Source organism: Mustela nivalis (genome assembly GCF_964662115.1).
Source record: "Mustela nivalis genome assembly, contig: HAP1_SCAFFOLD_1608, whole genome shotgun sequence".
NCBI classification, from domain to species: Eukaryota; Metazoa; Chordata; class Mammalia; order Carnivora; family Mustelidae; genus Mustela; species Mustela nivalis.
Genome location: NW_028135056.1, coordinates 27566 through 55508, shown reverse-complemented (window position 1 = coordinate 55508; position 27943 = coordinate 27566). Strand labels below are relative to the sequence as shown.

General features: G+C 45.5%; 1 protein-coding gene and 1 pseudogene across 3 annotated transcripts; one reads left to right on the top strand and one right to left on the bottom strand.

The window, feature by feature from the left end:
• Positions 1 to 695: 695 nt before the first annotated feature.
• Positions 696 to 19910, top strand: LOC309857964 (ligand of Numb protein X 2-like; annotated as a pseudogene). Its single transcript, XR_014316610.1, has 7 exons — positions 696 to 799; positions 5592 to 5839; positions 7106 to 7311; positions 9442 to 9812; positions 13253 to 13393; positions 17453 to 17630; positions 18721 to 19910. The product of XR_014316610.1 is annotated as a ligand of Numb protein X 2-like (transcript).
• On the bottom strand, positions 19536 to 26577 carry LOC309857959 (ral guanine nucleotide dissociation stimulator-like). Of its 2 annotated transcripts, none has more exons than XM_082750654.1 (6): positions 26383 to 26577; positions 25406 to 25513; positions 23836 to 24029; positions 23190 to 23249; positions 22054 to 22253; positions 19536 to 21803 (listed from the first exon to the last, which is right to left on the bottom strand). In XM_082750654.1, the coding sequence occupies exons 2-6, from the start codon at positions 25496 to 25498 to the stop codon at positions 21493 to 21495; spliced, it is 858 nt and encodes a 285-aa protein (XP_082606780.1). In that variant the 5' UTR covers positions 25499 to 25513; positions 26383 to 26577; the 3' UTR covers positions 19536 to 21492. The 2 variants fall into 2 exon arrangements, with proteins under 2 accessions (XP_082606780.1, XP_082606779.1); XM_082750653.1 differs by lacking the exon at positions 26383 to 26577 and adding an exon at positions 25912 to 26175.
• Positions 26578 to 27943: the final 1366 nt, after the last annotated feature.

Below are 27943 nucleotides of genomic sequence, written 5' to 3'. Positions count from 1 at the left end.
CCTGTGCACCCTGCCCACCCTGACATTGGTGTGAACAAGAAGGGATCACAAGAGTATCCACTGTACTCACCCTCCTCCAGCCCATGGGCAGGAACCCCCACATATCCCTCCTCCCCTCAAACTCCAGAGGAAGGGATGGGGCTTCCCTAGGACGGTTCAGAGGGGTGGGCATCGCCTAGTCTCCTCAGAAGTAAGTACCTTATGGCGTCTCCCTCGAAAGGACCTGCGTCATTGTGGGGGTGGTTTTAGCCAATGTCTGCAGCATGGGATCAAGTCATTTTCCTGGGGGTTTTGGTACCCAGAGCCCCGGAAACTGGGTACACAACAGGAAAACATCTTTCTGTGTCTAGGTCCTGAGTCCAGTAACCCTGCTACTGGACTAGACTGGCTGCCTGGTTGCAGGGGTTCCAAGTTCTGAAGGCCTTTGTGATCAAGGCAGTGACATCACTTCCTGAGATGCCCTATCAGGGCCCACTCCTGGTTGGACCCCTACACGAACAGTGCTCCCGTCTGCCATCTCCTCTTCCCCCTTCTGCATGGAAGGACACAGTGACCCCAACACACCCCTCTCCACAGGCCCCCAGGGAAGGTCTGGGAGCAGCCAGGGCCCCAGCTTGCAAACACACCTGGTTTCAGACACAAGTCTCTATTCTTACCTGGTTCAGACCCTAGATAAGCCATTGTGGCAGACAGGGATGGTCTTCTTGCCAAATATGGATGAGTCCAGCATGTCTTTCTATCAGATGTCCACAGGCATAGGTTGGATAATAGCTATGATGTTAGAGGAGTGCTGTCACAGGTAGGAAATACCTCCGACCCAATTTCCTCCCTCCTATCAACTTCTTGGAATCTGCTACTCATCAGATCCCACCCCACAGTCCCTCCTGGGGTGTGTGTTTGTGTGCACCAGCACACAAGCTCCTGTGTGCACACATGTGTTCATCGGTGCTCACATTCTGGAGTCCCAGAAGAGGACAGCCCCACTTACAGAGGGCTGGGTAATAGCTTCCCAAGGTCTTAGGCTTTTTCTTTTCAATGCAAACCCTAAAGAAGGGACTGGAGCCTTGGCCCTTGATGGTCAGAATGTGCCCTTAGCCCTAGAGACCGCCTGTCCCGGGATGCAGGCCATTCTCTCCTTTCCAAAGTGTGTGATGCAGATAGGGGTCCATCCAGTGGGTCGCCATGACCCGGGATCCTCCTCAGACAAGAACCTGGGCATATGTCTCCTGTCTAGGAGACCAATGATCACCCTCAGCCCGATAACATTTCCAGGCCAACAGCCACTTCCTTCCAGAAAAACTTTTCCAGAGCCCCCAGTGAATGGCTACGTTGCATCCAGGACCCCAACTTTGAGGATACTCAAAGAGCTGGGTTCAAGCCGGCTAAGCATCCATACCAGTCTGATTCTGGGCAAGGCCCGGACCCTTCAGGGATTTTCACAGTCTCCCTTCGGGGGCTCCATTGGTTCCACAACTCCTGTGTAGACATGTTTGTGTGACCCCTCCCCAGAGTGTGGTCTGGACTTGGTGATTCACTTCCATGTCACAGAACGTGGCCACGTGACCCAAAGGCCCTTCTGAGATTTTGTTCGAAAACTCATTGCCCAGCCCCATGTTGACTCGGATCCATGTTCTCTCTCCAATCTTCATACTGGAGCACAAGCCCCTAGGTTGAACCATGACCCAGACATACGCACATGGCCCAGCCCTGTGGGCCCACAGCAGACAGAAGTCAGGTCTTTGAGATGGGCTGTATCTGGCCCATGCCCCTGAGTGCGCTCAGGTTCTCGGTGAAGCAGGTCCTCCCTCTTGTTGTCAGCAGCCCAGTTTAAGGAGAGTCTCTGGCAGGAGCCCCCAGCAGAGCACTGCTGGATTCCTGATCCCCTGAGACCACGAGGCAGCATTTGTTGGTTCAGCCACTGAGTGTGGGGAAGTGTGGTCACACAGCCCTGGGAGAAGGGCACTGATACTGACCAATTTCCCGGGCCCTGGCCCTCCTTCCCTCCCACTCTGGTCCTTCCTCAGCTTCTCTGGCCACCCTGGCCCCCTTTTCTAACCTCCAGTCCTCTGCTCCATGGTGCCCTCCGCCAGGTGGAATGCACTCGCATTTGTGCAGGGCTGTCTCCTTCTTTTCCTCCCGCAGGAATTCTCCGTGTCATCTCAGCACAGCCTTGTCATACCCCTCACCGGGTGGAGTTTGGGCCTTAGTTGTGTCCCTTGCTCTTTTGCTGTGGAGCAATGGCTTTTCCCTTTCACATTTTGGTTTCTCGTTTGTCCATCTTCTGCTCTAGACCCTGAGCTCTCACGAGGAGAACCCGCTGGGCTGATAAGCCCTGGCACCATCTGAGTGCGCAGTGCCCAGTGGCTGAATGAACGGGAGACAGGATCCGTCCCAGCACAGACCAGCTTCGTTGTTTGAGCCTCACTGATTTTAGTCCTGTGTACGCTTTTTGTTTTATTTTTAAGTTAACTGTGACTGATGTGAGCCTCGAACTCATAACCCTGAGATCAAGGATCCTAGTGCCTGAGGAAGCCAGGTGCCTCTTTGGTCCTCTTTAAAGGTTTTAGGCTGATCACTATTCAAGTGAACTTGGTCATTTCAACATGCTGTACGGAGCTATATTACATTACGCTGTATGACCATGTAACTCCCCAGGTTTTGGTAGCCTGTCACCACAGAGGTCCCCCCCTTGACAGTGCTGAGTGGATCTTCAGATTGGAGACTGAAATCCTTTCTGTGTTCTTCAGGAGCCCAGAGTCTCTCCACCATCGGCCTTCTCCCTCCTTGGGATGACATGCACCTCTGACGCCATCAGCACAACAAGAAAGATGACAAGGAAATACACACAGGAGGGTGTTTCCGGCCAGGTCTTGAAGGCCTCAAGGTTCACTTTGATGCTCAATTTGTTATGTTTTATTTTAGGATTTTATTTCTTTATTAGAGGGAAAAGAGCACAAGCAGGGGGACTTGATACAGATGTACTGTAAGAAAACTGTATAGCATGTGTGCTTTTTAAAAAAAGATTTTATTTATTTGAGAGAGAGAGAAAGAGGGCATGAGAGGGGGGAGGGTCAAAGGGAGAAGCTGACCCCTTGCTGAGCAGGGAGTGAGTTGCAGGACTCAGTCTTGGGTTTCAGGATCATGACCTGAGCCGAAGGCAGTCGCTTGACCAACTGACACCCAGGAGCCCTAGCTTGAGTACTTTTAAGTTGCTATGATACTAGTAGTCACTAGTTTGTATTGAGTTCTGATTATTTATGAGGCAGTATTTTAAGCAATTTATATTAGTCCAGTTTAGTTTTCATGACAGCTCTATGAGTTAGGCCGTCTTATCTTTGTTATATAAAGAAGAATATGGGCAGAGAGGTTGTTAATAAATGGAAGAGGTTGTCAATAAGTGGAAGAGCTGATACTCTTAACTAGTTTGTTTCCTAAGAGTACTTGCTGGCTAAATTGCTCTATCGTACAAGCAAGGCAGAAAAATATGTTTTTAAAAATCTGTCATCCATTAAATAAAAACCATATTAAGCTTTTTAACTATTAAAAATTCTGATGACTTGCCAGTCTTATGTCTTAGTTATAAATGTTAATGAGGCTCATGATTTTTGCCATTCATATGTACTTGTTTTTTCTTTTTTTTTTTTTTAAATATTTTATTTATTTATTTGACAGACAGAAATCACAAGCAGGCAGAGAGGCAGGCACGGAGAGAGGAGGAAGCAGGATCCCTGCTGAGCAGAGAGCCCGATGCGGGGCTCAATCCCAGGACTCTGAGATCATGACCTGAGCCGAAGGCAGTGGCTTAACCCACTGAGCCATCCAGGCGCCCCTGTACTTGTTTTTTCTTTCTATGGTATAATCTATGTCATTTTTTCTTTGTTGGCACTCTTGCCTCCCTTGTGTAGTTTGAAGTCTTTCATCGTCTCCTCCTGGCTAGTTGTTCCGTCTCTGTGTGCCCAGCTCCCCATCTGTTTAAAGGTGGGTGTTGCGTAGTCTTCTGTAACCTTCCTGAGTGCTAGATGAATGCGTTCTTCCATAGTTCTCTGTGATATCACACAAAATACTTGTCTTTAGTCCCTCTTAGCAATTTGCTGTCCCATTGGGATGTAAGTATACCTGGTTCTTTACCTCTCTAACAACTTCAGGGTTCCAGTTTTAAATTTATTCTTGGGGACACCTGGGTGGCTCAGTTGGTTAAGAGGCTGCCTTCCACTCGGGTCATGATCCCAGAGTCCTGGGATCGAGTCCCACATCGGGCTCCTTGCTCAGCAGGAGGCCTGCTTCTCTTTCTGTCTCTGCCTGTGCTCCCTCTCTCTGACAAAACAAAAAAAAAAAAAGAAAAGAAAAGAAAAAACAATTTATTCTTGCATCAGATAAGAGGGGCTTTACAGTTACTTAGTTTGTAGGATTTTGTAGTTGTTAGCTAGGCTCTTTCTCAGCTGTGCACATTCTGCTTATGTTTCCTTCCCACTTCCTGTTCCTAGTCTGTTTCTCCATCGAAGACTGGCTGTTACGCACATGGATACCAGTGTGTGATATGCATTTGGAGAATTGAATCTTTCCCTATAGTTTTAGTCTCAAGTATTGTTTTATGATCCACTTTTTGTCACCATTTTTTTATTGAATGAAATAGTTTTAAAATGCATTTCTCATGCAATCTACTTACTTGACAAAAATAATTTTTCTCAGTGATACAATATTCCACGTTACTTGTCAGGTCCTTGCAGGAACATTTCCTGGAGTGCGGCACAACAGTGCAGAAGGGAAATCCTTTGTCCTCTTTCTTAATAAGGTGATGAGGAAACCGGGAATGAGAAAAAACTGGATAAAGAAATTCCATAGCAATCTTTTTCAAGAACTTGAAACCCACAACTTATCTTTAGTTTGTGAGGGGAAATTCATTACTTTTACAGCTAAGGGATAGCTTCCAGTTTTCAATAAATTTATCCTATACTTGATTTTTCATGAAATTTGAGATTTTAAAACACACTATCATTGAATGAAGTCTGCAGTCCTAGACATAAGACCGCCACCCACCATACGCAGCCTCTTGAGCCTTTGCTCTGCTTTTCTGCAAGTGGCAGAGCCTCAGATGTATTGCTTCTCACTAATAAATGAATGTGTACCCTTGGCCCTGAGATTGGAAAGGAACAGTGTCACTCAGGGTCCAAGTCTGGATGCAGGAGCACATTGTGGAAGAAGACTGCTGTTTCCACTCCTGTTAAGGAGTTAAGCCATCCCTGTGAAAAGGGGGTTATGCAATCAGGATCTCAGAATAGTATTTGCAGGGTACCGTCAACTGTGCTGGTGTATTTCTGGGACTAGTATGTATCCGAATACAGGTTTTTATTGAAGTATTTTTTGACACATGCACGAAGCCACTATTTATGCCAACGCCTGTTTTAAGTTTGCTACACAGTGTGGTAGGAACTCAGTTTGATCAGAGGTTAAAATCAGAATTACATACCACTTGTGGATTACCTCTAGGTGAGTTTGGCATTGAAGCAGTGGCTATTCTGTTGTTGGGGCACAAGCTGTCTATCATTTTTCCTTTCAAATCATCTGGGAACCCCCTAATGCTCTCTCTCTAGATGTCCTGGAGCTTTTCATCGGAGACTTGCCCTAGAAAGGAGGAAAACTGATAAAGCTCAGACAGAGATTGAGAATGAAAATGGAACCACTGTAATAGATCTTCCAGGTACTTTATCCCTCGAAACGGACTGTTCAGGGACAGGCACAGCACCTGCTGAGCGCAGCTTGATATCAGCGTCTCTGCCCCCGTGGACTGAGGAGCCTGGCCTGGACAACCCCACCTTCGAGGAGAACACGGCCACTGACAGTATGTGCTCTTCACCTTGCTTTTGCTTTTCATCTGTTTTCAAATCAGATATTTCCTTTCTTCTCAGTACTGCCTATTACTTTCCCTACATGGGGTGTTGTTGTTGTTGTTGTTGTTTTTCCTCTTCAACAAATAATTTTACTGAGATATGCTTCACATATCACATATTCACGTTTTAAGTGTACAAGTCTAACAGTTTGCCGGTTAGAAACAGAAAGGGAGTCTTACCTTGAGGCTTATCCTTCCCCCTCCCCCTCTTCTGTTGTAGTCCACAAATTCACTGGTCATCAGCAGGCTTCTTTTGTTTGTTTGTTTTGATGCCTATTGCTTCTTGACTAAGAAATCCACAGCATCAAGAAGAACAAAAAAATACCTCAGCCTCCGTGCTTGTTCTGTGTCAGCACTGTGCCAAGCACTTTACATATATTAACTTATTAAATGCTTGTACCAATACTGGCTTTTTTTTAATGATGAGGAAACTTAGTCAGGGAGTCATTGGTCAAAGTCTGAGAGCCACGAAATGGCTAGGTATGTATCTGACTCCCAAGGCCACGTGTCTGACTATTGCTGTCCTCTGGTAGCAGCCACTGATCTGTCTACATGACCCACCAGGAAACAGGCAGAAAACCTCTAGTCCTAGATCTTGGGCATATCTTAGTAGTTGGCCCTTTGTCTTACTTTTAAATAGGTTTATCTCTTATGAAAATTCCAATTTTTCTACAAATCCCAGTTTTCCCAGCCTTGGCTATAACAATTCTTCTATCTCCTACTGCTCAGATCAAGACCCTCCTCTTCTTGCTTAATGTGGTTATTTTGTCAACCACTACGGTGATTGTATGTCACAGAGTTTGTCTTTTTTATTTCATATGTACTGCCTTGCACTGTTTACAGCTGTTTCATGGGTCAACTGACAAGATGATATTTTGTATATTGATATTTTGTCAATCTGATCAATTAGGACAAGATGATATTTTCTGTATATTTCTTTATCAGATCACTGTGTGGTCCCTAGTGATCTGATGCATAGTAGTTATTTGTTGATTATTTACTGATCACCTTTCAAAGAGGAAGTGTTTTGCTAATCTTACCTATTGGTGTTTTGGTCATTCTGTTTTTCTTATCCCGTGGTATTGCTTTGTTATGAATCATCTATTAACATAAGGTCATCACTAATGATAGACGATAACTTACTTACGTGAAGATAATCAAAATATAAAACATTTTTCTTTCCACCTGTTTTTCTCCGTCTCGTTTTTAACTTGGCAGCTATGCAGCAGCCGGTTAGTTTTCCGGAAGGCATAATTATAATTCCTACAATTGAAATTCACCGGTCTGATCCTTATATTCAGCTAGGAATTAGCATTGTGGGCGGCAATGAAAGGCCACTGATCAACCTTGTTATCCAGGAAGTCTGTCGGCATGGGGTGATCGCCAAAGATGGAAGACTTCTTGCTGGAGACCCAATTCTTCAGGTATCAATTTTTTAAATGATTTTGTTAACTTGCCTCTTTTGTTGCTCTTATTCATCAATTTAAAACTTAGGAAATTAGGGTACTGTGGAATCTGACTTATAAAAAGGTAAGTTTTACTGTTTTTTTTTTTTAGTGCTAAACAGATCATAATTTATCTGTAATTTCTCCGATTTCCCCCAAACTCATGGAATGTATTTTTACCCCCATCTTAAATTTGATCCCGCATGTGCCTCAGTGTGTGGCTCTCCAGGCCAGCTGGATTCCTCCTGGCTTGGTCTCCACGGTTGTCTATTTCGGGGCCACCTTCACTGCTAAATTCTCTTGTCCCATTGGCTCTATCCCTAGTCCCAGGGTACCATCCATCAGTTACCTTCGTTGTCTGATTCATCCTTCTCTACACGGATTTCTATAATCTAGAAAAGACAGGTCACACAGCACAAGTTACTTAAAACTTACAGCATTAAATTTAAGATAGAATTCGGAAATCATGACCACCTCTTGTTGGCTCTCAAACGCACTCTCATCCACAAACAGCCTGACTCTGCACTAATCCTTGGTGCTACCCTCTCCCTCTTCTCTTTAAAAAGAATGAGCTACTCCAACAAATGAACTTGCTTCGGGCAAGATGATATTGTGTTAGAGGGCATACTGATGAGCATGAGATGGCCAGAATTCCACTGTTCATGTGAATTCTAGAGTGTATGTGAAAATGGACCTGGATATATGACCCATACAAGTGTATGTGGTACTTGAAGCTAAAAGAATGGATATTTAGGAGAGAAGAAATAGGCATGAATGAGAAAAGATGTCTTCTAGGAACCCAAGCTCAAGGACTCTTGCCTCCTCGATTTCACTGCTGGGTCCTTCCCCATGGTCTGTTGGTATTCACCCCTTCTCTTTTCCCTGCCATCTCTCTGGTCTGTGCCCTCACTGCTTCACGTCTAACCCAGGAGAATCAAAACCCCTGCCTCCCTACTCTGCTCTGAAATCCGGTACGACATTGTCCGGTTAATTCACCTGTGACTCTGCTTTTCCTGGATAGATTGGACCAGAGAATCAAGTCCATACTGATTAATCTAATAGTCCAGGTCCTCTTTGAACTCTTACACAACCTGTCCCCTCAGCCTTAACCCTTGCTTTTTCTTTCAGCTGTAGCCATCGGTGTATTACTGAAACATCATAGGCATGGTGGTCAGAGCTGAGGGTATAATTAAGAGCAAAAAGCAACCCCTGCCCTCATAGAATGTATAATGTAGCAGAAAAGCCAGACATAGCAGTCTCCTTGCTTCCCTCCATGTTCCAGCCTGTCCCCATTGTGCTACAGCTTCCCCACCTTCATCCAGAAAGCCCTGCCCTGCCATTTTCACCCATTCAGACCTCTTCTCACACTAAGTACTGAAGACATTCCTTCTCTTCACCACTTAATGCATAATTGGTCACAGAGAGTTATTCAAATGCAGTGTCTTCCTTTGGGGATGGCAGCCGCCATTATTACATACTATGGGACAGGCTTCTCACAGAGCTGTGCCTGGAGTCGATACCCAGGACAAACTTGCTGAGTCAATAAAAGAGTGGATTTGGTTATGATATCCTGTTGGGAATAGCTGTCTTCTTCATTAAAACCAAACTTAGAACCTCTAGGATTTTTAGTTCTTCAAGAGAAATGTCCAGAAGGGAAGACAGAAAAACTAGGCTCCAAGAGCAGCAAGGATTGACATCAATCCAGTAGAACTTCAGTTTCTGTTCCACTAGAACTAGTATTTTGTTGGCACTTGCCACATGCTGCTGCTGTCTCTGCATTTTCCTCCTGGTCCCTTGAAGCGGAGAGTAAACCCATCTCACCACTCAGGGGACACCCTCAGACATCCCGCTACTGGCAGGACCAGGGACTCTGATTCAGCACCCTCGCTGAAGCCTGAGATCCTAACTGCCATTCTCTACTTCGTGCTAGTCATTGTGAGTGAAGCTTAGGAACTGTGCATTTTAAAACATCTTCAGAGGGCTTTTCTTTGTAAATAATGACTGTATGTCATTTTCCAAAGTCCGTTTCTTTTGGAAATGGCGTATAAATGTTTACCAGTTGAGAGGATAAAAGATTGTCCCACCTCAGTCATAATTCTTTTCTTCCAGGTCAACAACTGTAACACCAACAATATGTCTCACAACTATGCCAGAGCCGCCCTTTCCCAGCCCTGTTCCACGCTGCACCTAAGCGTGCTGGAGAGCGGTGCTTTGGGGGCCGGACCTACAGCCACCCTGACAGTAGCTCTCCCTGGGAAGAGGTCTTCCACGTTGTCTTTCACAAACGGGACTCTGGTGAACAACTTGGCATTATCCCATTCAAAGGACAGGTGAACCAGGTGTTTTTATCCTTGATCTGTTGGAAGAGGGCCTGGCTGGCTGCACAGGATGGAAGGCTGAGCAGCAACGACCGAGTGCTCGCCATCAATGGACACGACCTGAAGCTCGGAACCCCTGAGCTTGCCGCCCAGATCATTCAGGTACACGCGGATATTCATTCCACGTGCTCAGCCTTTATGTCGATGTTTTCGTCACATGAGAACCTGAGGGATATTTGATATTTCATGGGGGAAATCAAACACGGCTCCCCAAATCCTTCAAAATGCACAAGAGATGATTTTATCATTACAGATAAAATCCTGTCCGGAAAACTGTATCCCTGTGAACATTTAGCCTTGCTCTTTATAGAGTGAAGGCTCTATTTTTGCACATGGGTTTTTCATTTGCTCCATGGGCTCCACCTAAGCCCACACATAAAAAACACATTTATGTCCACATTTAACAGGTGAGACAAGCAAAGCTTGAAGGAGCTGTGGTTCCAAAGTTGTGACTTCCCTGCTCTTGTAACGTTCACTCTCCGCTTCACCTCCATACAAGTGGGGAAAATCAATTTTTATTGAGAAGAACTCATTATCTCTGTAGTGCCCTTTTTATAAAGCATTCAGAGCATTTCAATCACATTATAACTTGTGTTCTTACAGTATCCCTGTGAAGTAAAGATGGTTATTATTAGAGAACAAAAATTTTCAATAAGAACATTAAAGTAGGTAAAGTAGAGGGGCACCTGGGTGGCTCAGTCATTAAGCATCTGCCTTCGGTCAGGCATGATCCCAGGGTGCTGGCATCCAGTTTCACATCGGGGCTCTCTGCTCAGCCAGGAATCTGCTTCTCCCTCTCCCACTCCCTCTGCTTGTGTTCCTTCTCTTGCTCTCTGTCAAATAAATAAATAAATACATAATAAATAAAATCTTTAAAAAAAGAAAACAGCTTTATAAATTTTTATTAAAAATAAGATAGAAAAAGTAGAAAATAATCCAGGCCAGACCTTCCGGTTCTATAACCTACCAGAGCATTTAATGATATGGGTATCTCCTACAATGAAGGGGTGAAACAAAGATGTGTATGGTGTTTTATTTTGTTTGTTTTGTTTTGTTTTAAGTAAGCACAAGAAAACACTCTGGCATAAAGGAAACCAAGCAGTAACATAATCGAGCATCAGGAATTAAAGTAGGTTGATAGTCACTGGGAAATGTGTATAGTAAACAGAATTAACAATGAAGATTTAAGTACTGTGTAAGAAAACCCAAATTTAAATCCCATTTCATTACTCCTTTTCACAAATGTTTGGTTCATTATAACTATGGGAACACACACACCCGGTAGCCGTCTTGCATTAGGAGGGAGATTCAGGCGTTGGTCTCTTGTCCCAGACTTGAGATTTAAAAAAATTGAATACAGATACTTATATATGATACCAAATATAATATATTGCTCAAGTTGTTTCGTTGTGAAAAACATCTTAATGTTTTGGATTCTGAGAATAACATGTATTCCGTGTCTGAAAAGGAGACTAAGGAAGACAAAATACAGAAAATGAAGAAGGAAATCAAAATCACAGTCAGTCTAAAGTCCATAAGATAGTGACATTAAAGTTTTGAAGAACATCGTCATTTTTCTGTATATGCCTACAAATAAATAGGTACCTATTTACGTAGGTACTTAGACATGCAGTCAGCTTACAAATTCTGAGTTTGCCACCCTTTCTTTATGTCAGCTGTATGTTGTGGCCTTCTTACCCTAAAAATAGATGCACTATGATATTAGCTGTATAGTAGGTGTGTTGTGCTAAAACATACGTAAACACTCCCCTGTCAACAGACTTTAATGTTTTGTTTTCAAGTTTAAGACATTTTGCTTAACTTCCCTCTAGAAAGATCATACCAGTATATACTCCCATCAAAAGGGCATGCCACTATTTTATGAAATACAGGTATTGTCATTTAGGCATCCTGCATTTTTAAAAATCTTGACTTTAACAGAATTCTTTTGTTGTGCTTGAAACCCTGAAGAGTTAGATAAGCAGTTGGCCTAAACCCAAATGTTGGCCCATCGTTTAAAGCTTATATGTCCACTTCCATCACACACCCAGAATTTTGTCTTTTAAGAAATCATAAAAGATCAGGGATTTGTTTGTTAATAGGTTTGCATGAGCAGGGGTCTTCCCATAAAGCTAAATTACTGGTTATAGAGTATTTGGTAGTGGGGAGGGTTAGGTAGTAAAGCAAACAATTCTTAATATTGAAATGAGATCACAGGGGTTTCTCACCCTTCACACCGTGTGATCTAATACTGGGAAGTGTCAGAATCTCAAATATCTGGATTGTAAGCGTTCTATTTGGAATTTGCCTGTTAGATCAAATCCCCAGACTCTGGCCACATGAGGAGTGTTATTCTTTCAGTTATTGGAAGAATTGTCTGAAACTAGTTTAATGAAATACTTGAATAAGTAAGTGACTTTAATAGGGCCTTAAAATTGGTTATCACTCAGGCACCTGGGTGGCTCCGTGGTTCAGCATCTGCCTTCGGCTCAGATCCTACATTGGGCTCTCTGCTCTGCGAGGAGTCGGTTTCTCCCTCTTCCTTTGCCCTTCCACCCTGCTCTCTCGCTTTCGCTCTCAAATAAATAAAATCATTTTTTTAAAATTATGGTTTTCACTCCTTTTCCAACTTGACTGCAGTCATGGGGGAGGAGTGCTCTACTTTCCACCACAGCTTCTTGAAAGCAGGCTGTCAAATTTTCCCATAGAAATGATAGTAAACTTGGAAAGTTGTAGTCATGACCAAGAATCAGCATCAAGTAGACCAGGCCTGTACGTTAAAAGCAAAGATAAAATAGCTTTAAAAAGTATAATAGATGTGAATCTGTGTTTCAGATCTAGATCTATAAATACAGATAATGGACCTCTAAATTCAACGTGGTTGGCATCACCTCTAAAATTACATTTATGTGTGAGTGCACATGTTGCATATATACGCACACAATTTGTGATGTATATAAATACTAATCCTGTTTTACAGGACCTTTGTTATCATTTTTTCAGGACTGTTTAAGCTGATCCCTATTTTCGATTCGAAGCTGTAGTGTGTGCAAACAGAGCTACACGTAGTTTCATTGATTATCAGTCTCAAAGTAGCCATCTTGGAATTTATTTCAGAAATCACAAAGGATTGTAATCCAGTTTAGAATCCGTTCGTCCTTTTATCTTCTTTGCTCTCTTTCTCTCAGTGCCAAGGCCAGTTTTGCAGGGGAGGGAAGTATAAAAAGACAGTTACCCTTCAAGAAATCATGGGGAGATCAAAACCCAGGCTTTGCTTTGGTTATATCCTTGGTATTTCCAGGATTAGTAAAGGTTTACCCAAGAGGTCTGTGTGTGCCTCTTTTACCTGCAGAAGTTTTAAAGTATTAGCTCCTGAAATGAACTCCCTCGTCTGCCCCACCCCCAGCAGGGGCCTGCAGTCCCCACTCAGGTGAGGCTCTGATACAGCGATGATAAGTGCATTGAAAATGACCCTCCCTATAATTTTTTTAAGTGAGAAGCATCATTAATGACTGGTGATTATATATGTGTGTTTTCTCCAGGCTAGTGGCGAGAGGGTGGATTTAACAATTGCTAGGCCGGGGAAATCCCAGCCTGGTAACCCTGTCCAGGACGCAGGAGCTCAGAGTAGCAGCCGGCACCATGCACAGCTGCTGTACCACAACAGTCCCAGCTCACACAAGGTGAGGCCTCGAGTTTGCATGTTTTCATTCATCTGCCCTCAGGGAATCCTTGGTAAGATTTAAATGAGGGCTGTTACTCTGTTGGAAAAGGTGAACACAAGGTGTTTGGGGGTGTGGAATGTTGTTTGGCTACCTTGAGAGTCCCTGTACAGTCTGTTCCTCAGCCACTAGGGGTGGTTTCTTAGTAAGAAGGTCCCTCTGCCAGATTGATGAGAAGTGTTTGATCTTCTAGAAAGACTTCTTTGTTTGGTCCTGCTTGAAAGTGGGATTTATCTTGGTTTGCTCATTCAGTTGTAACAGGAGGTTATGTAACTGAAAAAAAGACAATGACCAACAAGTCCATACTTAGCCGTTGGGCAGGTTGCCTACAACAACAGAATTCCCTATGTGAATATGAAGCATAAATTATACTTTCTGATACGTACATGCAAAACACATAAAGCATTTCTTTTTATGTTACAGTTCATAGGAATACTACCCTAGATCATTTTAAATTCCCGTATGTTGAGCTTTTTGCTGCATCTTTCATATTTCAGTGCTTTGATAATATATTCCTAGGTCATTTATCTGTGCCAAAAATTCTGATGTTGTCTCACTTTGGATGCAGAAATCAGTAGAAGTCAAAAATCAGTGGCACTTTACTGTGTTCTCAGTGTTATTTACTTCATTTGATCTTTCATTTGAACTCAACTTCTAGTAGGCCAGAATTTTTACAATGATGCTATTTACCAACTGTGTGAAAATCACACATCGGAAACTTCCTATCGATTTTTTGTTTGTTTGTTTGTTTTTACTTCCTATAGTTTTTAAGTAGACCAGTAAATAAGTTTTAATTTAGCAAAGCAATTTAATTTTACTTAAGGAGACTGACTTGAGAAACACATGTTTAACTTAAAGTGGCTTCTTAATGTAAGTACAATTTGAGAGAATAACTCTGTAATGTCACAGGAGCCCAATAAAGCATTATTTATTTTTGTATTTATTTATTTTTAAGATTTTATTTATTCATTTGACACACAGAGATCACAAGTAGGCAGAGAGACAGGCAGAGAGAGAGAGAGAGAGAGAGAGAGAAGCAGGCTCCTTGCTGTGCAGAGAGCCCGATGCGGGACTCGATCCCAGGAGCCCGAGATCATGACCCAAGCCGAAGGCAGTGGCTCAACACACTGAGCTACCCAGGCGCCCCAAGAAAGCATCATTTAAAGGCACAAGTATTTTTGGATCATCAGGTTTATCTTGTTTTCTGAGCTGAAGTATAAACTTGTCACTGGTCTTTGTTCAGTTAAAACTTTTAAGAAATTATAAGCACAAACTTCATCTTATTTTTGAACAGAAAATGAAATGTGTGAAGGGAACCTATAATTTTGCTTTCACAATGATGACTACGAAAAGCAGTTATTGTTTCGAAAAGGAATTTGAATAGAGTTGTTCATATAGCTGGTTCTTGATTTACAAGTTACCTATATATACATATTCGTAAAGAATCATAATTAAGGCAAAAGTTGGTAACTGAATCCATTAATTCTACAGAAAGTGGAAATATGGGTGCTCAAAGACAATGCTACAAATTTAAGACTGTTTTAAGAACTACTTAACCATTTCAGCGTTCATATAGAGGACGATTTATGTCCTTTTTTTTGTTTTGGGCACAAATATTTTTCTTTTTACTAGTTCCTCTTCCTTAATTTTAAGTGGTGGTGTTTTATTTTTTTTTTTAAAGATTTTATTTATTTATTTGACAGAGAGAGATCACAAGTAGGCAGAGAGGCAGGCAGAGAGAGAGAGAGGAGGAAGCAGGCTCCCTGCTGAGCAGAGAGCCCATGCGGAACTCGATCCCAGGACCCTGAGATCATGACCTGAGCCGAAGGCAGTGGCTTAACCCACTGAGCCACCCAGGCGCCCCAAGTGGTGGTGTTTTAAATAGCAATGCTGAATTCTTACTCTAGGTGCTCTGTAAACCTGCTTGTTAGAACAGCCACATGAAATGTAATTTTAAGCATTAATTTAGCAATTTACCATTAACATACAGCATTTGTGATGTCAAATCCTACTTTAAAAAAATAAAGGTCTCCTAGGGAAAACAAATACAAATTCATCAAAACAACCTGTTCAGAGGATAATCATTGTTAAAAATTAAAGCACACATTACTCTATTACTAAGCCCCTGCGTAGCCCCTGCTTGGAAACATTCATACAGTGTTAAGCCCTTAGAAGTTTCCATGAAGTATACCAAGAGTAATCTGTGAAGTTTGGCTAAAATGCATACATCTCAGCCATTTGGAGGAATAAAACAACCACCTCTAATTGACTCTATACCTGACAGACACAAGCGTTGAAGTCAATGTGCTCCCAGCTGAGTTTACCTGTATTGTCTTCATAATCACGTGGGTCTTGCCCAGTTTTGAAGGATGCGAACATAGATGTCATATGCTATGATACCACCTGTGGACGTTTACAGGTTTTCTATGAGGTCAAAATTCTAGGAACTCTAGGCTATTTAAGTAGTGCCCTCAAGAAAATTTCAGAGTGTTGGTTTCAGGAGCAGAGAAGAGCAGACACCCCTGCCGGTGCAGGGCTTGACTGACACGTCGTACCTGTCCGCTCTGAAGCAGTGTCACTAAAGGAAATGTTACAGTTCTAGCAAAAGAACTCATCTAGTTCTGCTGTTGATATTTTAGTCGTGGTAATAGTTATCTTGTTATCTACACTATGCTGTTACAGTATATGTGTTAAGGAACCTTTTGAGATAGGAGCTTCCATTATTACACTTAATGGGATAGCACCATTGTAGTGTGGATGCATATAGCACCATGCTGTATGAACATAGACAACTACATATGAATACATGTTTATGTATATACACTATGTGTGTGTATGTGTATATTTTTTAAACTTGAATCACCTCAAATCCCAGTGTGATCATGCGTAGCTATATAATTTGGAGCAAATTACATGAACTTTCTTTTTTTTTTTTTAAAGATTTTATTTATTTATTTGACAGACAGAGATCACAAGTAGGCAGAGAGGCAGGAAGAGAGAGAGGAGGAAGCAGGCCCCCCGCTGAGCAGAGAGCCCAATGCGAGGCTCAATCCCAGGACTCTGAGATCATGACCTGAGCCAAAGGCAGTGGCTTAACCCACTGAGCCACCCAGGCGCCCCTACATGACCTTTCTAATAAGGCTATTCTCTTCTTTATAAAATGGGGCCAACCATAGGATTTACACTCCGGACCATTGTAATGAAATGTAATGAAACCATGAAAATGAAATAATACATGTGAAGCCATTTGCTTTACACATAGTAAATCTTCAATAAATGTTAGTTACTATTGCTAATTTAATATTAATATTTCATAGGTACCCATTGTTTTTTATAGCATTCTAATTTAAAAAAAAGGTGATGTTTTAAAGTTTCCTTTTCTTCTAGGAGTGTCCCCATAAATAGAAACAATCAATATCGGTAAAAATTGCTTTTTCCTGAGAACACAGTTTGTTGGAGAATTTTTCTCTTCCTTAACTTTTTCAAAAATTCAGTTATTTTATATCCTTCTAGCATTCCGTGAAGGTTGTGAAGATCAGTTTACACCCATTTCATGACCGAGCATTCTCATGAGTAAGAAACAGAAGATAGATCTATAGCTTTTTTCTGGCAGTTAACTAAATCCGCACTTTACTTTTGTACTATTCTGTCACCATTTCTCTCAAAGAATAGAGGAGAGAGAGAGAAATAAAATTAATTAGCTTGTCTTCAGAATCTTAAAACTCAAGTGCATTATTTACCTTTGTAGAATTGGCCCTATTTTGACTTCCACATGTCAACAGTCCTGAGTTTTTTCTGTTCCATACATAGTCATATAAAAATACAGCCATCCAAAGTCTGACATTGTGATCCCCAGTGTTCGGTGTCATGTTTGTACCGTGAGGAACTGTGTATTATTTCTTCAGTAACTGATTTTAACAGTGACTTTATCATTGCCATGGTATTTTTTCCTTCAGTTTCCTTACTTTACTTCAGCTATGTATTATTTATTTTGCAATGAATTTTCTTCTCCTGTGTTAGGATCTTACCCAGTGTGTTACATGCCAAGAAAAACACATTACTGTAAAGAAGGAACCACCTGAGTCCCTGGGAATGATAGTGGCAGGGGGCAGAGGAAGCAAGAGTGGTGAACTGCCCATCCTTGTAACCAGTGTGCCAGCTCATGGCTGTCTGGCACGTGATGGCCGCATCAAAAGAGGTAAGATAGGAAGGGCTGGGAACAGTGAAACTCTTCCCATCTTCTCCCTGCATGCAACTCATGTTTGAAAAAAGTAACAAATATTCCCCAAATTTTCTATTAAATATGATTTTTTAAAAATCTTCTAAAGTGTCCCTTCCATATATAAGTGTAAAACCTCTCTCTAAGGTTAGAAAAACGCCTAATGGGAAGGAAAATTGCTGCAGTTTGATGATGTTTCCGTTCTTTTTTTTTTTAAGAATTTATTTATTTATCTGACAGACAGAGATTACAAGTAGGCAGAGAGGCAGGCGGGGGGTGGGTGGAGGGGAAGCAGGCTTCCGGCTGAGCAGAGCCCGATGCGGGCTCGATCCTAGGACCTGGGATCATGACCTGAGCTGCAGGCAGAGGCTTTAACCCACTGAGCCACCCAGGCACCCTTTCCATTATTTTCTAATGTTTATTTAGATCATTGCATTATTTTATGTTGGAAAAAACCCTCTAAAAAATAGAACACTCATCCTTTCCTTCCTAACCTTTTATATAATCCTCGTTGCCTTTTTTTTATTATTATTATATTACTTGGCAGGGCAACAAACACTTTTTTTTCTTCCTTAAGCAAAAGATGCTCAAATTACAAGTTTCATTTCTTTGTGTAGACCCAAGGATCTCTTTAAGTATTCTGATACATCCACGCTGAGCAAACTCTGTAGGACTATATCTATAAAACTGTGTAACTCTAAAACAGGATATGTTAAAAATTCATTTCTAAGAGCAAAAGATCAAATAATTTTTGAGCAGGAAAGAACTATAGAAATCACTGAAGCCCAAAGAAGAGAAATGAACATGCCCAGGTCCTGCACATTAGCAAAACCAGGTCTAATGACTTGGACTTCCAGTCGAATCACAGTGCCTCAAACCACATTTTTTCCTATATATGATGAAATTATCTTCAAGCTTTGAGTTGTTTTCGAATGTTTTCCATGAATTGGATTTTTCCCTCAATATCATAAGAATGACAGAGATGTGAAAAAATTACAAATAACAGGATGTATAGGGAAGATAATGACTTGGTAGCTCATCTCATTTTCTTGTTTATTCCTTTGGACAGGTGATATATTGCTGAATATCAATGGCATTGATTTGAACAATTGAAGTCACAGTGAGGCCATGGCTATGCTAAAAGCCAGCGCCGCGTCCCCTGCTACTGTCCTGAAAGCACTTGAGGTCCAGACTGTCGAGGAGGCAGCCCAGGCTACCGAAGAGCAGCCAGGCACCTTCAGCGAGAATGAGTAGGACTCCAGCTGGTCCCCGTCGTGGATCATGTGGCTTGGGCTTCCAAGGTACTGACAGCGTTTCAGCAGTTTCATGGAATAATCGTAGTGACAACATTTCTCAGTATGGAACACAGTAAATTCATTTGTCCAGGATGTGAGGGGGAAGGTCCTGGTCAGAGATGAAGTGGCAATGGCATATCAAGTTATAGAAGAAAAGGGTATTTTTTTCCTTAGGTTATTATATTTTAAAAGATAAATTTAAGGGGCCTCTAGGTGGCTCAGTCGGTTAAGCATCCAACTCTGGATCTCAGCTCAGGTCTTGTTCTCCGGGCCATGAGTTTGTAAAAAAGATTTTTTTTAATTCTTAAAAAATTAAAACATTCTTAAAAAATAAACCCTTTACCTTATTAAAGGTAAATTTAATAGTAAGAACTAAGCTAAAAAGACTTGGTGTATCTGTTTATAAAAATGAATAAAGCCATTCTGTCCATGACTATTAAGAAGGTTCTCAAGTGGACCAGCCATGAGATTTGGATGTTCATGCTCTTGCTTTAGAAAAGCTGTCATTTACCACACGTGTACATGCTTAGACTTCGTGTGCATTTCTCAGCAGAAAAAACAGGTCAAAGTGTGGGGCCTTTTGAAAAGCTTTTCTAAAACCCCTTTCTTTATCTTGTTAACTCTCTCTAAAAAGGCAGGATGTCAGAACTCAGTTTTCATTGGACATGAAAGACTCTTTCAGCCAAACCACTGGTGTCCGAGAGTAGGTCTTCTCACCACCTTCGGGACTGTAACCCACCAGGACATTCTGTAGTTGGTCATTGTCTGCTCATGAAAGTGTTTCAGCTCCTGATGAGTGTTGTATATACTTTGGTATTGAAGTTGGAAGAATGTGTATTTCTGTCTTTGTTTCTAGATCACTTTAGAGGAATCCTAAAACTGAACTATGATGAAACTTTCTGATTCTGAGCCAAGTAGGAAAATGACTGATTTTTTTAAATAAAAATAAACAATAAGAATGCCAGTTTCTGAGACATCTAGCTTCATTTGGATGTAATTTGTAATAACTAGCATTTGTATATTGCTATGTGAGATATATATATTTTTAAAGTACTTTCACGTAAAGAATAGCAGAAAAATCCAAGATTAATGGAATTCATCTGTCTATCATCTAACTTACTGACTTGTCCTTGTGGTAGTGAAAAAGACCAAAAAGGCCTGAAACAGTAACAGAATTCGTATCTCAGGGCCCTGTAGGCATAGATTGGAATGGTTGCTATGAAACCATGGCCGTTCTACCTAATGGTGAGGGCTCAGCCAGCAGAGGGAACTCATTTATCCTCTTGAGTACTCAGCCTGATACACTGAACTGTCACTTGAAACACAGCATGTCAGAAAGGCCCGGTCCCACACAAGTGGGGGAGAAGTGGTCTCCTCGGCGGCGCAGGAGCCGAGCATGTGCACACCACTGCTGGTGGCCAGGCCGTGCTGGCGCTCCTTTAGTTCTTGTTACCTGGTGTTCCGGGTGTCCAGCTCCCCTAAGAAGCCCAGAAATGCTCACCCCATTGATCAAGGACTCCCACTCCTAGCGGCTTTTGGCCAGCCTGCCGTGTGGGAGCAGGCCTGTCTTGGGCAGCACTGCCAGGTCGCAGGTGGACAAGGAGTCTGACTGGTCTCGGACAGGAGCTGGCAGCCCAGGACCCAGGTTCCCACATGGGTTCCTTGGGATTTTGGTTTGGATGCGTACCCTGTCCTCTGACTTCTCTGCCTCCATGTCTGTCCCCAGGGCGGAGCATTTTCAGGTGAATCACAAAGAACAATGATATTTCAGATGAACAGTACACGGGATAATGAAATCTCTTTGGGGGGTCTGCCTGTATCGAAAGGGTGTCTATCAGTCCAAGGTCACTATTCTGTGGACTCCTGGGGTTGTGTGTTGTGTGCAGACCAGTATACACAACCAGGTATTGGGAGGGCCACTGCTCTCTGGGTACCGGCGGCTCTTTCCAGCACGTCGCACACCACACAGGGTAGCAGCTCTGCTCTTTCTCAAAAGGGAGGGTCTTTCTCTGCAGTTAGCTGACGGTGTACCAGACAAAAGAGTTATTTGTTTTGTGTTGTGCTGTTTCATAGTTTGTTTTGGCAGAAGATTCAGAAAAACGAAAATACCTATATCGTCTCTACAAAAGTTTGAAAAGAGGGGAATCACTCTTATGTTCTGCAGACACACACAGAAGGCCATATTGTAGTTTTCCAGGCAGAGGAAAATCCAAGTTGAGGTGAAGTGGCCAAGACAGAGAGAAGAGCAGTGGTTGCAGGGACTGGGGGAGGGACAGAGCAGTGAGCGATGAGGAGCGTGGGTGTCTCTGTGATGGAAGCGTCGTAGAACGACATGGGGGTGCAACACCCTGAATGGACCTAATAAAACCTCCATATACCACTGCAAAGGATGCGAGTAAAATGTTATATAAACTCAAATTCTACTTTATTTAATAAATAACATCTATGAAGTAATTATAGAGGTGAGCACAGAACACAAATACAATAAAGAAGGAAATGATGGGGGAGGGGGAGTCGTGCTCTGGAGCTGCAGCCAGCACAAGCTGCTACTCGGGGGCCGAGCCTGCTTGCTCCACGGAGGCAGGTGGCGGCAGCTCGGTGGCAGGACCCTGCTGGTCATCCAGGAAAGTCAAAAGGCCTGGTGGCTCTTCCGTGGCAGAGAAGTGAACGAGGGCCCTGATGACCATCTGCCCTGGCCCCAATGGGTCAGGGGGGGTCACTGGTCTTCCTAACCCATAGTGAGCAGCCATAGCAGGGATGGCGGGGGCCAGCTCAGGCCCCAGAGGTGCAGCGGGTGCCAGAGTGGCTGGTGGAACAACTTCCCGAGACACATCCTGATCTGTCTCTGGGGCCGGTGCTGTAGCTCCAAGAAGAAAAAGCATCATCAGCTTGATTGACTTCCCTTTTGCCTTTCCCTTTCCCCACCACTCAGCATGGCCTGCGTTCAAGACCCAGCCCCCGAAGGTGTCCCCGATGGAAGCCCATGGGGACAGGGATCTGAGGCGACTCACTCTCTTCAGCCCAATTACAATCTACGGAGGCTTCCTCAGGGTGGCCCACCCTGCCTCCGCCTCAGGCCCACACCAGTCACCCCCAGTCCTCCTCACCCCCAGCCTCTGGCTCCGTGGTATTTTCAGGAGCGCATTGCCTTTCTGGAAGCAGAAGCTGGGCACGGCGCTGCAGGTCCGAGCCCGGCACATTGACCTGCAGGTAGGCCAGCAGCGTATGCAAGCTGGGAAACTCCGGAGGCTGCACAAAATCCCCTGGATACTTTTCCACCCAGGTGTTCAGGATGGCATAGACGGCCCTGGGGACAGACATGGAGGCAGAGAAGTCAGAGAACAGGGTACGCATCCAAACCAAAATCCCAGGGAACCTATGTGGGAACCTGGGCCCCTGGGCTGTCAGCTCCTGTCCTGTCTGAGACCAGTCGGACTCCTTGTCCACGTGCCACCTGGCAGTCCTGCGCGAGAAAGGCCTGCTCCCACACGGCAGGCTGGCCAAAAGCCGCTAGGAGTGGGAGTCCTTGGTCAATGGGGGGAGCATTTCTGGACTTCTTAGCGGAGCTGGACACACTCCTCAGTCTGTCTCCTTGCCCACGAGCCACTTGAATTCAACTGCATGTGCCCGGGGAGGGGTGGTGTCTGGCCTCTTAATTACCCTCACTGCACTCGCCTCTGCTCAGTGAAGATCCAACCGAGGAGGGAACAAAGGGACTCTGTCTCTAGCCAGGCCTTCCCAGGACCCTCCCCATACCTCCACCGTTACCTCCTCTGCCCAGTCACTAGGTGCCATGAGAGTGGGTCTGTTTCCACTGACACTCACCTCCCACAGGGTGTGGGATGTCTGCTGCTCCCTGGGCTCTACTGGGTCACCACTCTCCCTGAGCCCCCTCTGAGCACCCAGCGTGCAGGTGCCAACACTGCTATGCGATGGTTCCTAAATCCTGTGTTCTGGGTCCCAGAATTGGGGCAGAGAGAGGGCTGGGAGGGGGCAGGGATGGACCATGACCCTCTCAGGGGTGGAAGCTGTCCTCCATCCCCCTCTGCTCTCCCACAGTGCTCACACACCTACCCCAGTTCCCCAGGGCACCTTCCCAATTTCCAGTAGAAGCTCTTAGACATTTACCATAAAGCAGAATAACGAGGTGAGTCTGAAGGTCCGGCAGCCCCTCAAACTCACAGGACCCTCACTACCCTGGTGGAGAGGGAAGGCCCTCCTAAAGCAGCCAAAGCTTACTCACATGTTGCGCTGCTCCTGGGGTCCGCCGACCTCATCATAGCTGGAATAAACACATCCGAATCTAGAGGAGGCCAGGGGGCATCGCATGAGATGTCTGTGGATATTGGCTCTCACCGCCAGACCCTCGACTAGCCTGCAGCCCTGGGGTGCTTTCTGTTCTGTGCAGGGATCCCATTCAGCTCCTGGATAATCGCCTCCACCTACCGGGGCTTCCTGAATGCTTGCTGAATAAAAGGGCCCCAACCAGCCCATCACCGACATCTGAGTGGGCCCGGCCCCTGCTCACCCCCAGGGATGCTTGCTCTGGATTCAGCCAGACACAGGCCCCAGAAGGAGTCTCAGATCTCCCTTTCAGTGGCAAAGGAGCCCAGCTCAAGATCATAGTGAGAGTCAGGGATGAGGCAGAGGCTTCATCATGAGGGGCACAGGAATGAGCAAAGAGCATGCCCACAGGCCCTCCAGCAGAATTTTCCACTGGCGCAGGCTCCCAGGTGTCCTTTCCCTACAAGACCCCACTGAGTCCCTATAATACCTCTGCCCCAGTTAGGAGCAAGGGAAGCTTGGGGAAGCTTGGGGACCTGCCAGAGTCTCACAACAGGAATTGGCCAAATCTCACAGAGCAGTTAGGGGCAGGGGAGGGTGCTCACCTTGCAAAGAGGAGGTCCAGCACCTCCTGGGTGGTGGCCAAGTGACGGTATGTGTCCAGAAAGGTGTGGACACAGTGTAGATCTTGTCTGATGACGGCAGGCACCAGGTGATCTATTGCGGCCTGCAGCTTGTCGGCCCGCTTGGCCATCAGCACCGAGGTCTTCCTCCTCTTCCTGGTTGAACGATTTTTCCCCTGAGGTGAATCAGAGGAGACATGAGTCAGTGCTGTGGCCACCAGGAGGGTTTGGGCTTGGAGGGCAGAATGAGCCCCCAGATCTCAGGGACTTCTGCAAGAGGTGGGACAAGAGAGCCCAGAGTCCGAAAAAGAATCGGGTGACTCAGTGTCTCATTGGGTTCAGCCTAAGGCTCTTGGTTTTGCTTCAGGTCATGGTCTCCGTGTTCTGAGGCTGCGCTCCTCATAGGGCTGTGTCCATAGGGCAGTGTCTGCTTGAGGATTCTGTCTCTCGGTCTACTTCTCCCCACTCTCCCCCTGTCTCTCTCTCAAATCCATCAATCAGCCAATCAGTTAAGAAGCCTTTAAGGCAATGAGAAAATGTTCTTGGTATCCATACAAAGAATTGAAAGAAATGATGTCTGAACTTGCTAGTATCTGAGGTCCCTTTGTGAGCGGAGTATGGATAGCACGTCCCTGCATGAGTGGCATGGATCCTGTGATTTCTGATAACATAGCCCATTCTTTTTACTTTTTTGAAAGACTTGTTATTTATTTATTTGACAGAGAGAGAGGTGACAAGTAGGCAGAGAGGCAGCCAGACATAAAGGGGGAAGCAGGCTCCCTGCTGAGCAGAGGACCCCACACCCCCGACATGGGCCTCGATCCCAGGACTGTGATACCCAGGAACCATGACCTGAGCTGCAGGCAGAGGCTGAAACCCCTGAGCCACCCCGGCACCCAACATATCCTATTCTTGAGACGAGAACACAGAGATGTTTAAGGCGAGAGGGCTTAGGATAAGAAGGAACGGAGGCTGTAGGATGAAGTCTGTGCCTTGGCCAGGGAAGGGGATTACATCCAGTCCTGCCCCAGTAAAGGGCTCCATGGCTGTGATCAATGACTAGCCTTCTGGACTGCCGTGCAGTGCAGTGCAGTGAGGCCCCTGTTCCTTTTCCTTGGGGGGTGGGGGGGGCAACAATGTGTTCCATCAATACCAAAGCGCAGAGCAAGAGACAGAGTACCATGGGCCCCATGTCCCTTTGGATCAAAGTCTCCCAATCCAGACTTGCAGAAGCTGAGGAAGGACTGTTGGGCCAGTGGGGGCACCTGGGAGCACGAGTTAGGAAAATGCCTTGGCCAGGGCAAAAGGAGTCTAAATCAACGGGATGAAACCTGGTCTAAAGTCTCTTTAATGATACTCCTATAAGCATGTGGACAATGGCAGTGCTTCTGTCCAAGGCGTGGGCAGAACCTTGTGGGCCGGTTTGGGGAAGAGATGGGATGCAGATTCATGGGAGTACAGGACTCTAGGAGGCCAGGTTGGCTTCTAGGAAGTGGGTCCCTTGGTGCTGAAGGGCGCCCCGGGATTTGGTCTCCCCAGCACCTGCACTCACCCTGAGCCAGCTCCAGACTCTGTTGGCCGTGTGCGGCTTCGTGTCCTTGGAGGAAGGAGAGCAGGCAATCTCCTCGGTCACCTCCTGTACCATGTCCTCTGGGGCATTCTGTAAATACAGTGCCCGGCAGGCAGGCAGGAGGACTTAGAGCCCTGTCTGGAGGCCTTTGCTGGTCTTCAGACCCAGGGCGCTCCATTCCAGACACACCACAGCCCAGGTGGTAGAGCCCTCCCCCAAGGAGAGAAACGTGGCCCAGCTTCAGGGCCTTGGATGTGCTCTGGCACAGCTCAGAGTCACCTCAGGAATCCCCTGTGCACCCTGCCCACCATGACATTGGTGTGAACAAGAAGGGATCACCAGGGCATCCACTGTGCTCACCCTCCTCCAGCCCATGGGCAGGAACCCCCACATATTCCTCCTCCCCTCAAACTCCAGAGAAAGGGATGGGGCTTCCCTAGGACGGTTCAGAGGGGTGGGCATCGCCTAGTCTCCTCAGTAGTAAGTACCTTATGGCGTCTCCCTCGAAAGGTTCTGCGGCATTGGGGGGGTGGTTTTAGCCAATGTCTGCAGCATGGGAACAAGTCATTTTCTTGGGGGTTCTGGTACCCAGAGCCCCAGAAACTAGGTACACAACAGGAAAACATCTTTCTGTGTCAAGGTCCTGAGTCCAGTAACCCTGCTACTGGACTAGACTGGCTGCCTGGTTGCAGGGGTTCCAAGTTCTGAAGGCCTTTGTGATCCAGGCAGTGACATCACTTCCTGAGATGCCCCATCGGGGCCCACTCCTGATTGGACCCCTACACAAACAGTGCTCCCATCTGCCATCTCCTCTTCCCCCTTCTGATGGAAGGACACATCTTATCTGTACACAGTGACCCCAACACACCCCTCTCACAGGCCCCCAGGGAAGGTCTGGGAGCAGCCAGGGCCCCAGCTTGCAAACACACCTGGTTTCAGACACAAGTCTCTATTCTTACCTGGTTCAGACCCTAGATAAGCCATTGTGGCAGACAGGGATGGTCTTCTTGCCAAATATGGATGAGTCCAGCATGTCTTTCTATCAGATGTCCACAGGCATAGGTTGGATAATAGCTATGATGTTAGAGGAGTGCTGTCACAGGTAGGAAATACCTCCCACCCAATTTCCTCCCTCCTGTCAACGTCTTGGAATCTGCTACTCATCAGATCCCACCCCACAGTCCCTCCTGGGGTGTGTGTTTGTGTGCACCAGCACACAAGCTCCTGTGTGCACACATGTGTTCATCGGTGCTCACATTCTGGAGTCCCAGAAGAGGACAGCCCCACTTACAGAGGGCTGGGTAATAGCTTCCCAAGGTCTTAGGCGTTGCCTTTTCAATGCAAACCCTAAAGAAGGGACTGGAGTCTTGGCCCTTGATGGTCAGAATGTGCCCTTAGCCCTAGAGACCGCCTGTCCCGGGATGCAGGCCATTCTCTCCTTTCCAAAGTGTGTGATGCAGATAGGGGTCCATCCAGTGGGTCGCCATGACCCGGGATCCTCCTCAGACAAGAACCTGGGCATATGTCTCCTATCTAGAAGACCAATGATCACCCTCTGCCTGATAACATTTCCAGGATACAGCCACTTCCTTCCAGAAAAACTTTTCCAGAGCCCCCAGTGAATGGCTACGTTGCATCCAGGACCCCAACTTTGAGGATACTCAAAGAGCTGGGTTCAAGCCGGCTAAGCATCCATACCAGTCTGATTCTGGGCAAGGCCCGGACCCTTCAGGGATCTTCACAGTCTCTCTTCGGGGGCTCCATTGGTTCCACAACTCCTGTGTAGACATGTTTGTGTGACCCCTCCCCAGAGTGTGGTCTGGACTTGGTGATTCACTTCCATGTCACAGAACGTGGCCACGTGACCCAAAGGCCCTTCTGAGATTTTGTTCGAAAACTCATTGCCCAGCCCCATGTTAACTCGGATCCATGTTCTCTCTCCAATCTTCATACTGGAGCACAAGCCCCTAGGTTGAACCATGACCCAGACATACGCACATGGCCCAGCCCTGTGGGCCCACAGCAGACAGAAGTCAGGTCTTTGAGATGGGCTGTATCTGGCCCATGCCCCTGAGTGCGCTCAGGTTCTCGGTGAAGCAGGTCCTCCCTTGGTGTTGTCAGCAGCCCAGTTTAAGGAGAGTCTCTGGCAGGAGCCCCCAGCAGAGCACTGCTGGATTCCTGATCCCCTGAGACCACGAGGCAGCATTTGTTGGTTCAGCCACTGAGTGTGGGGAAGTGTGGTCACACAGCCCTGGGAGAAGGGCACTGATACTGACCAACTTCCCGGGCCCTGGCCCTCCTCCCCTCCCACTCTGGTCCTTCCTCAGCTTCTCTGGCCACCCTGGCCCCCTTTTCTAACCTCCAGTCCTCTGCTCCATGGTGCCCTCCGCCAGGTGGAATGCACTCGCATTTGTGCAGGGCTGTCTCCTTCTTTTCCTCCCGCAGGAATTCTCCGTGTCATCTCAGCACAGCCTTGTCATACCCCTCACCGGGTGGAGTTTGGGCCTTAGTTGTGTCCCT